This window comes from Nematolebias whitei, chromosome 18, assembly GCF_014905685.2.
Source record: "Nematolebias whitei isolate Nwh7 chromosome 18, NemWhi1, whole genome shotgun sequence".
In the NCBI taxonomy this organism is placed as follows: Eukaryota; Metazoa; Chordata; class Actinopteri; order Cyprinodontiformes; family Rivulidae; genus Nematolebias; species Nematolebias whitei.
Genome location: NC_056515.1, coordinates 16286517 through 16296274, shown reverse-complemented (window position 1 = coordinate 16296274; position 9758 = coordinate 16286517). Strand labels below are relative to the sequence as shown.

Genomic DNA, 9758 nt, shown 5'->3' with positions numbered 1-9758 from the left:
CATCCATCCATCCATCCATCCATCCATCCATCCATCCATCCATCCATCCATCCATCCATCCATCCATCCATCCATCCACCAGGGACACAGGAGAGCTGGCATCTACCTCCAGCAGTCATTGTGCAAGATGACATTTAAAATAACTGGTAGGTGGGAAAAAAAAACATTATATTATTTAAAAAATAGCATTTTAGATTAGAAAATAATGGCTTCATTCTATCAGCCACCTTTAAGTTTTAAACTACAACATTTGTCATCCTTGTTTTTGTAGCAATGCTAAAGTACAGACTGGGGGTTTAAGATTTTTGTCCTGCTTCCACTATTTCAGTAACACGGAAAACTCAGAAGAGACGTGGAGTCACAAGCACAGACTGCAGGTAAGAGACCTGTTCTCACATTCCTGTGGGCTCTGACACTGACCTAGTGACAAACCTTGGCAAACCTCTCACTGATGCTTGGACAAGACACCTAGCAACCACACAATCCACACAGTCACATGATTTAAGCTCAGCGGCCGAACATTTTCATCAGACACACAAACAGCACACACGCTGTTCACTTTGTTCTAATGTTTTTCACAGCACTGCAACAAGAATATATACATTTATGTCAGGAGCAAGAAAAGCTAAAAACCACGTTTACCATATTTTTCGCCCTATAAATCGTGTTTTATTTGCATAATTTGCATGCCCTGCGACTTATACGCTGAAGCAACGTATTTCTGTTACTTTCCACTTTATTAGACATGTGTGGACTGATGCGACTTACGGGTCAGTGCGACGTGTAGGGCGGAAAATATGGTACTCTGTCAGCAGAGTCCAATAATTAACAACAGAAAGTTGGTTAGTACCAGCTATAGAGCAGGTTTCCTCATCAGGCTTACAAAAAAAACACACCCTGTTTTATTTCATGACTCAGAGGAATAAATGCCACTGAACAAGTCAAACACATGGAGATTACAGCACAGAGCCATGAGGCTGCACCTGAAGGCTCGGCTGGGCTTTGTGCTAACATCAGCCAACGTCAGCTAACATGCTCCATCAGCTATCAGCGTCATAAAGTCTGCTGTCTTATCTGACAGGGAACACGACTTGCAGTACAGCGTGTTCTGATACAAGTGCTGCATGTGTAACACACATCATGGCTATTGACACGTTTATATGAGACTACTGAGTCGGCAAAATAAAACTAATGTCAAAACCTGTTCTTTCCTCATCTCTTAATGAGTCTGTGAGCACAGGAAACATCTGCAGCTTGTGTTTATCCTCCTCTAGTTTAATATTCTATCTTGGTTGTAGGTTTGATTCTTAGAAAGTCAAAAACACAAACATGTGTAGTAATGACTTACTCTTTGTAAGAGTCAAATAACCGTTAGTTAATGTTGTAAATCATTAATAACCTGTCTTTCTACTTTAATGTTAAAGATGTTTCTTCGCTCTTTGACTTCTTTCCTGGATCACTTTGAAGGTTTAAAGATTGACCATAATTTCTTAATGTTAATCTTCTCAGACTATTAAATACTGTTCTGAGCACTTGGATTATGTGCAAACATTTCTCATGTGATCAGAGGCCTTATAACTGATGACCTTGCCGCTCAGGTTTATGTTCTTACTCTAAATGAGAAATGTAAAGTGCAGAAGGTCTGAAGAGCCAAGCTTTTATATTTTCATCTTGTCAAAAAACATTAACCTGTTAAACTCCATGGGGTTTCTTTGGTCTCTGCTCTAAAATAACATGCTCAAATGAAACTGAGTGATTCACAGCAGTGACAATTCAATTCAGTTTATTTACATAGCACCAAGTCACAACAGAAGTCGTCTCAGGACACTGAACAGAAACATTCATATTTATAAATAATAATTTAACATTATTTATCTGAGGAGCAGACTGCTTTGAGTTTAACTCCATCGCAGAACTCTTGTCTTGAGCAAGCATGAAGGCGACAGTGGAAAGGAAAAACTCCCTCATGAAGAAGAAACCTTTAGCAGAACCAGGCTCAGGACAAGTGGCCATCTGCTTCGACCGACTGGGTTTGGTAGGAACAGGAAGGAGGAACAGATACACAATGGCAGGTCAAGAATCACATGTTAAGATAGAAATAGTATCAAATGAAAACTATTGAATTTTAACAATTAATTTAAGGAAATGAGGTCAATTTGTCCTCTAGTAGTCTAGATGTGACAAATGCATGGACCAGTTTTTCTGCATCATTTTTAGATTAGATGTTTCTAATTTTAGTGATATTACGCAGGTGGAAGAAGGCAGTTCTAGTAACTTTTTTAATGTGGGGGATAAAATACATGTCCTGATAAAAATAACACCAAGATTTTTAACATTAGAGCTGGAGGACAGATTAATGCCATCCAAGGAGGGAGAAAGACTGAAAAATTAATTCCTAAGGTGCTCAGGTCCAAAAAATAAAACCTCAGTCTTGTCTGTGTTCAACAGGAGAAAATTAAGAGTCATCCAGGTTTTTATGTCTTTAAGACATGCTTGTAGTTTAAGTAACTAATTGGATTCATTGGGTTTCATGGACAAATATAATTGTGTATCATCAGCATAACAATGAAAATTTACCCCATGCTGTTTAATAACATTATCTAAGGGAAGCATATATAAGCTAAAGAGTAATGGTCCAAGCACTGAACCTTGAGGAACTCCAACTTGAACTTTAGTTACAGTCTGTTTAAACCATCTTGGTATCAAAATGAAGCTAACATTTGTGAGATTCCATCAGAAGCTTCACAGCAGCTGCATTGCTTAACAGAAAATGAGGATGGAACACAGAAAAAAGGATTGTTTCCCCTCGTCTGAAGTTTTTCTGCATTATAAATTAAATCCTGCAAAAACATGATGAAGAAGACAACAAACTGAAGGACAGCAACATGTGGACATTAAGATTCATGCTGCTGAAGTCAACATTTCGCCACAGTTTGGAACCAGCTATGAAAGTTGAATTTTTTTAGGTTTTAAAGTGCAAAAATTATTTAACTTTATTTACATGTCTAAAATAGCTTGTTTTTTAATAACCCACACATTTATTGATCTATTACCCCATTCAAATAAAATAAGAAACAATAAAACTTGACTTTATATTTACTCCAACTCACATTTTACAAAAATGTAGAAAAACCTTTACAACATATTTACATATTTGCAATATTACATTTTTTTTTTTTTTTTTTTGGTGGGGGCTGCGTTAGCTCAGTGGTCAGTGCCACGTCTTGTAATTAATAATAAATAATGTTTCAGCTTGGGTTGCATCACGAAGGGCATCCGGTGTAAAACAAAGCCAAATGTTTCATGCGAGTTCTCTCGCTGAGGTGACCCCGGAAGAGGGAGCAGCCGAAAGAAACTTACATATTTGTTGTCTAGTAGTTACTGCCTGATTCTGTCCAACCAGCAGCCCTGCATCACAGCAAGCAGGCAGCAGCAGATAGTGTGATCAATATTATGGTAACAACAGTACAGCTCAATGGCTGAACACACAAATCATATCTAAAACAACACAGATGTTGAAGGAACAGAACGAGTTTGGTCTTTCAGTCTCTAAATCCAAACTCACATATGTTGCACAAGCAGAACGGTTATTTTAGACATGTCATCCATGCTGCCTCTGCACTGATTTAATGTTGACCCAGCCAAAACTGGAATGTTGCATAATGAGCATGCTTAAAAGGAAACGCTATATCACATCAAGTTTGTAAGTAAGCAATTGCTCAAGTCAAAGTGCACTGTTTTTTTAAACAATGTTGCTGAACCGCTTCTGATCTACTGCAAATTTTATATTAAATGTTTTGACTGGTGGGTGTCTTTGCACTTATTCAATTCTATTTAATTCAAAAATACTTTATTAATCCCAGAGGAGCTCATTTGAATGAAACCAGGAGAATGTAGCTCATTCTCCTGGTTTCATTAAAAGTTGTTCTAGATGCTGATGGCTGTGGGCAGGAAGGATCTCTTGTGGTGGTCCGTCTTATAGCGGATCTGAAGAAACTGCTTGGACTTGGTGGGCCTCTCGGTCCTCCTGGGCAGCAGGACCACCAAGTTGTTGGTGGGCAGAACTCATTTTGGAGTTTTTATTGGGCAGAACCCAAATTGTTTATTTGTTGGATAGAACTCCTCCCAGAGTGATGGTCACTCCTCTCAGCAGCAGCTCATCATTGCAGACAGCCAGCTGCAGGTGTCGGGGGATGCTCCTGGTCTTCTTATTGTCATGAGCCGTGTTTCCCACCAGCTCCAAGATTTCGGTGGTCAGGTACTTGAGCACCACCACCAGGTAGACGAAGACACATCCACGGCGCCTCCTTTACAACTTATTTGTGATTTGAGGTTGTAGTTGAGGTATTATTTGAGCTTTGAGATGTTAATCAGCTGCTCCCAGTTGTAAAAACCACCTTGTTGCCATGGTTACACATCATAACAAATGTCCAAAAGTAAAAAGGTTTCAGTAAAAATCCTTCCAGCTGCACAGCATCTGATACCAGAGGAAACAATCATCCGAAAAATGTGATTCACATCTAAAAAAAGAGGAATTTAAGTTTTCAAAAAGCAACATCCCAGAATGGATGTAACAGAGCCACTCCAACATGCAGCTGCCTTGAGCGGCGCAAATCTAGAATTGAATTCTAGATATGATGAAGAAAGTTTTATGTGTTCTCCATCGTGTGGATCGGCTCAAGGTCAAAAACAGGCAACAAATATACCAACAACTGTGAAAAGTCCAACAGAAATAAACGGGTGCCCAGATGACTTCATATGGGTTCACATTGATGTAGACACATGTTTATATATGCTTAATCTTATACTATTTTTAAATGTCACAAAAAAGTATTTTAGGAAGGCCACGATAAATCATACTGAGGCTGAAATAGCCTCTAATAAAGATCCTGTACTTCAGGTAATTAACAAAAACAAGTGTCTGATTTAGTTTGAGCAAATGTTGCTATTCTGTACAGAACACGTGTTAATTAAAGTGCAGGTCCTGTCTCTTTATGACTCCCAGTTAAAGAAACACAGCAGTAAATGCATGAACACAGCTGAGCAAAAATCACAAGGAAGCCAGATCTGATTTACTGAACTACCTGTTCAACTTCAGAGGAAGTTTTAGAGCCAGATAACACTCAAATAGAGGTCATTCAGAGGTCAAAAACAAGCTTGTAAAGTGTATAAAAGTCTTATGAGCACAAAACGCCTTCTAAACAACAGAAAAATATAAAGAAAACTCCTGAAAATAAAATAAATAGTGATCTGATGAAAATGGCTTATAATTAGATGAACTTATGTTGACAAAAAAAGTAAAGATAACAGTAGTAAATCAATCAAATTTGAATATATATGTGTGTGAATGTGTGTATGTGGGGGGGGGGGGGGTGTACAAGGTAAAACAGTAAATATCAAAATATGTTGACAATTTAAAAAAAATGAATAATAAAAGGAAAGGGGACGAGCGTAAAGCAGATAGTTCTCCTCACCAACGTTCTGGAAACCAACAGTACATGGAGCATCATCGAAGTCGACGCAGCTGATCCCCAGGGGGTCCAGCTTCGCTATGTGATGTCCTCGAACCTACAAACAGGGCAGCGAGGCACAGTGTGTGTATCCAGGAAGACTAGTCAGCCTCATTTAGTATATCTGTGCATGGTGTGTACACACGTCAGTGTGTACAGTGCTGACTGCTGATGTGGGTTAAAGGTTGTCTGCTTCCTGTCTCAGTTAAATGTTTTCAAATATCCAGATCAACTCGTACTTCAGTCTCTTTGTTTTTACTCAAACATATTAGGTATGAAAAGCAGCTGACAGCCACAGTGACTAGTAGTCCCTCGTTTATCACGGGGGATCCGGACCCTGAAGACCCACGATAAGTGAAAAACCATGAAGTAGGAACAGTAGCCCAAGTATTAAGTAGTAGTTTATTTATTTATATATATATATATATATATATATAAATAAATATATATATATATATATATATATAAACCCTTCCCACACTCTTGCAATCTTGCAATATTCTAAACAATGTTTCTAAACTCTAAACGCTCTAAAAGAGCACAGAATGTCATGATTTCAGCTCCCTGCCTCCTCTGTTCTTTGCCACCTGCAAGCGCTTTTGGCCACGCCCACTTCTCATCTCCGCACGTAGAACAGTTGTTCAGCTGCAACAGGAAGTTTATCCTGCAATATGGGCTGCCCAAATATGCAGCAGGTGCTAAATTATAAATAATTTATTTTAAATAAAAATTTCATGCTGATTGTGTGGCTCATCCATCAATCAAACAATTGTGTGTCATGTCCAATCTTGTTTTGAACAACCGCGATAGAGTGAGTCCGTGAAAAACGAACCGCAAAGTAGTGAGGGACTACTGTACTTACGTTAGACTTGCTAAACTCACCTATTTGTTCTGTTTTTCCAATTTTAAGTACAAAACTGAGGATGAGATTTACTGGAAGTGACCAGCACCTCATCTTTACAGTTATAAAATGTATAAAAAAAAGTTCAATGTGTACATGAGTCCATCAGTTTGTGCACAACTGGAATGACTTCAAACAAAAAGATGGAACTATGAGAAAACACTGATTTTCATCTTTTCTTATATCCCGTTGGGTTTCTTTAACATTTGTAGGCTTAAATTGAGCATTTATCTAGGACAAGGTCTTGTATGAGATTTTGTCATGAAACAAAGTCAGTGTCAGTCTAAAGAAACTGACCTCATATCATAGTCTAATAACACAGTCCATTCATGAGTAAATGAGCTCAGATTCTAACAAAATGAGTTGTGAAATTTTAAGTTGAACTTTGTCTCTTTCTTCAGGGTGAACGTTGACAGTAAAAAGAAAAAAAAGAGTCATTTTGTGTGTTAGAATACGCTCGAACAGTCAAACAAGAGTGGTATAAGAAATTTGACAAAAAATGCGCAAATTTGAACATGGCACAAAAAATAATCTCATTCAAGACGCACTACAGTGTGTTTGGTCGGAGCTGGACTGACTTGATATGTGTCATGTCGCAGGTGTACATTTGTGAAGCTTTGTGAAATGGGTATAAGATCTAAATCCTTCTGAATCTCTTGTTCCAATGTTAATAATTAAATATTTTATTGCTCAACATGCATTTCATTTTGTATATTCAATCAGATATTCATATTTCAAATGATGTCACAGTGGTACTGTATGTGTGTTTGTAGTTTACCTGGTAGGCTCGGATTAGAGACTGCACTGCTAGATGATCCTTCACCAGTTTCTCCACATCATGATGAGCACCCATGAGAGTCTGGACACCGACCTGACCCTCAGACAGCCCACCGAGTGGTGGAGGGCTCTGGTAGGCCGCACCAGGTGGAACTCCAGCGTTTGCATTCCGGAAAAAGACATCCCAGGACTAAAGGAAGGAAAAATGTCATTTCACTTGTGCAGGGAGTCTGATGTTCATCCACCTATTCACACTGACAGTGTTCCATCATGAACACCACAGAGACAAACACGTGTTATTCAAAAAGACATTTTTAAACTGTCATTTTGTGGAAAATGAAAGATGACAAAAGAAAACAGTCAGTCAACAAATCAGCCACTGATCACAACCGGACAATCAAAATGTTCATCCTGCTGCTCAGTGGAAAGGTCAGTTAAAAGAAAGAGTCAGATTGTTTTACAGCAATCACAGGAGATACATGATTTCCAGCAGTCAGATTAGATTACGTGTTCCACTTTTGTAGAGCCAGATTATGGCAGGTTTGCAGTTAAAATTCAACACTGCCTTTGGACAAAAGCTAGGCAGCATTGCTTTGCAGGTGTGCACGTTGAAATGTATTTGGATATATTATTGGAGTTACTGCTGTGTCACCGTCAGTCCTATAAAGTCAGTTAATCTGTCTAAAATGAGTGAAAACCAGATTAATATAACAGTTTGAACATCTTCAAAGCCTAGGTTCGGGGCCTGAAATGAGAAAGATGAAACTCTGCTTTAAGATGAGTTGTTAAAGATCTTAAATGCAGGAGATGAAGCACAGATGAACTAATCCAGAAATGCTGTGGTAACATATCTCACGAACCACTGTGTGGATTATAGACATTTTCAGAAAGTTCTAATTAAATGTACGTTTACAGCTAATTTATTTTAAAGTCAATCAATTTAAAATGGCCGCCAAAGGTAGTCAACATTAGCCAGCATGAAAATAGCTGTACAGTATTTCAGTCCATTCTTTATATAAATTTGTTGTAGTAGTACCAGAGGATCATTTAAAACACAAGTCCGTAATATATTTTTGAAGTTTTTACCAAAACAGCAACAGGTGGAAGAGAACTTGGAGAGGTGCAGGAATGAAAGTCAGCCATAACATGACAGAGTGCATGTGTGTGAATGAAAGGGAGGCCGGTGGAAGAGTGAGGCTACAAGCGTGCAGCAAAAGGTCAAAGGAAGGGTTTAGAGATAAAACCAGCTATGTTGTATGGTTTGGAGACAGAGACATGGACAAAAAGACAGGAGAAAAAACTGGAAGTGGCAGAAATTAAGATGTTGAGGTTCTCCTTAGGAGTGACAAGGAAGGATGTCAGATCATCTGGATAGTTTATTTCTTGTTATTTTTTTGAGACGTTTCATCCTTCATCCAAAGGACTTCATCAGTCCCAGGAGTTACAACAAACTCAGTCCCACAAGCAGCACACCAACATAGTGGACCAACCAGTTTGTTGGTGATAAGATGGTTTCTGGGGCCCCCCTCTCCCCTGTCGACTCCTTTGAGGCAGCCATAGCCAAAGTGGTTCAAAACATCAACGTTTTTTACCTGGATTATTGAGCATCAACTTTGATGTTTTGAACAACTTTGGCTATGGCTGTCTCAGAGGAGTTGGGGGGGGGGGGGGTATTCCAGATGACCCGCCTGAACATTGTTGGATTTTTTACCTGGATTATTGATCATGAACTTTGAGAGATGGATAAGATTAGGAATGAGATCATCAGAGGTACAGCACAGGTTGAACAACTGGGAGATAAAGTTAGAGAGACCACACTGAGATGGTTTGAACATGTCCAGAGGAGGAACAGTGGTTTGGACATGTCCAGAAGAGGGACAGTGGTTTGGACATGTCCAGAGGAGGGACAGTGGTTTGGACATGCCCAGAGGAGGGACAGTGGGTATATTAGTAGAAGGATGTTAGAAATGTAGCTGCCAGAAAATAGACAAAGAGGAGATATATGGATGCAGTTAGAGAGGACATGGAGGTAGTTGGAGCGAGGACAGAGTGAGATGGAGGAGGATGACTTGCTGTGAAGAAGAAGAAGAAGAAAAACAAAAAGAACAAGAAGACACCATCATTTCTCAGCTGAAGCTTATGATGTGGTACAGTATGGTATATGTTATGTATGGCATGTATGGTAAGAACGGTACAATATGGTGTGGTATGGTGTGGTGTGGTGTGGTACGGTACAGTATGGTGTGGTATGGTGTGGTGTGGTGTGGTATGGTATGGTATGATATGGTATGGTATGGTGTGGTATGGTATGGTATGGTATGGTGTGGTATGGTATGGTATGGTGTGGTACGGTGTGGTATGGTGTGGTGTGGTATGGTATGGTGTGGTATGTGTGGTATGGTGAGGTATGGTGTGGTGTAGTATGGTGTGGTATGGTATTGTGTGGTATTGTATGGTATTGTGTGGTATGGTGTGGTGTGGTGTGGTATGGTGTGGTATAGTATGGTATGGTATGGTGTGGTGTGGTATGTGTGGTACGGTGAGGTATGGTGTGGTGTGGTATAGTATGG

The 9758-nt window shown here is 39.3% G+C and overlaps 1 protein-coding gene across 1 annotated transcript in view; it reads right to left on the bottom strand.

Annotated features, from left to right (window-relative positions):
- Window positions 1-9758, bottom strand: part of ogdhb (oxoglutarate dehydrogenase b) — a 35355-nt gene that overhangs the window by 21299 nt on the left and 4298 nt on the right. Inside the window, exons 3-4 of the mRNA XM_037692154.1 lie at window positions 7190-7378; window positions 5475-5568 (exon numbers count right to left, since the gene is read on the bottom strand). Of these exons, the coding sequence (XP_037548082.1) occupies window positions 5475-5568; window positions 7190-7378 (283 nt within the window). The remainder of the gene's footprint in view (window positions 1-5474; window positions 5569-7189; window positions 7379-9758) is intronic.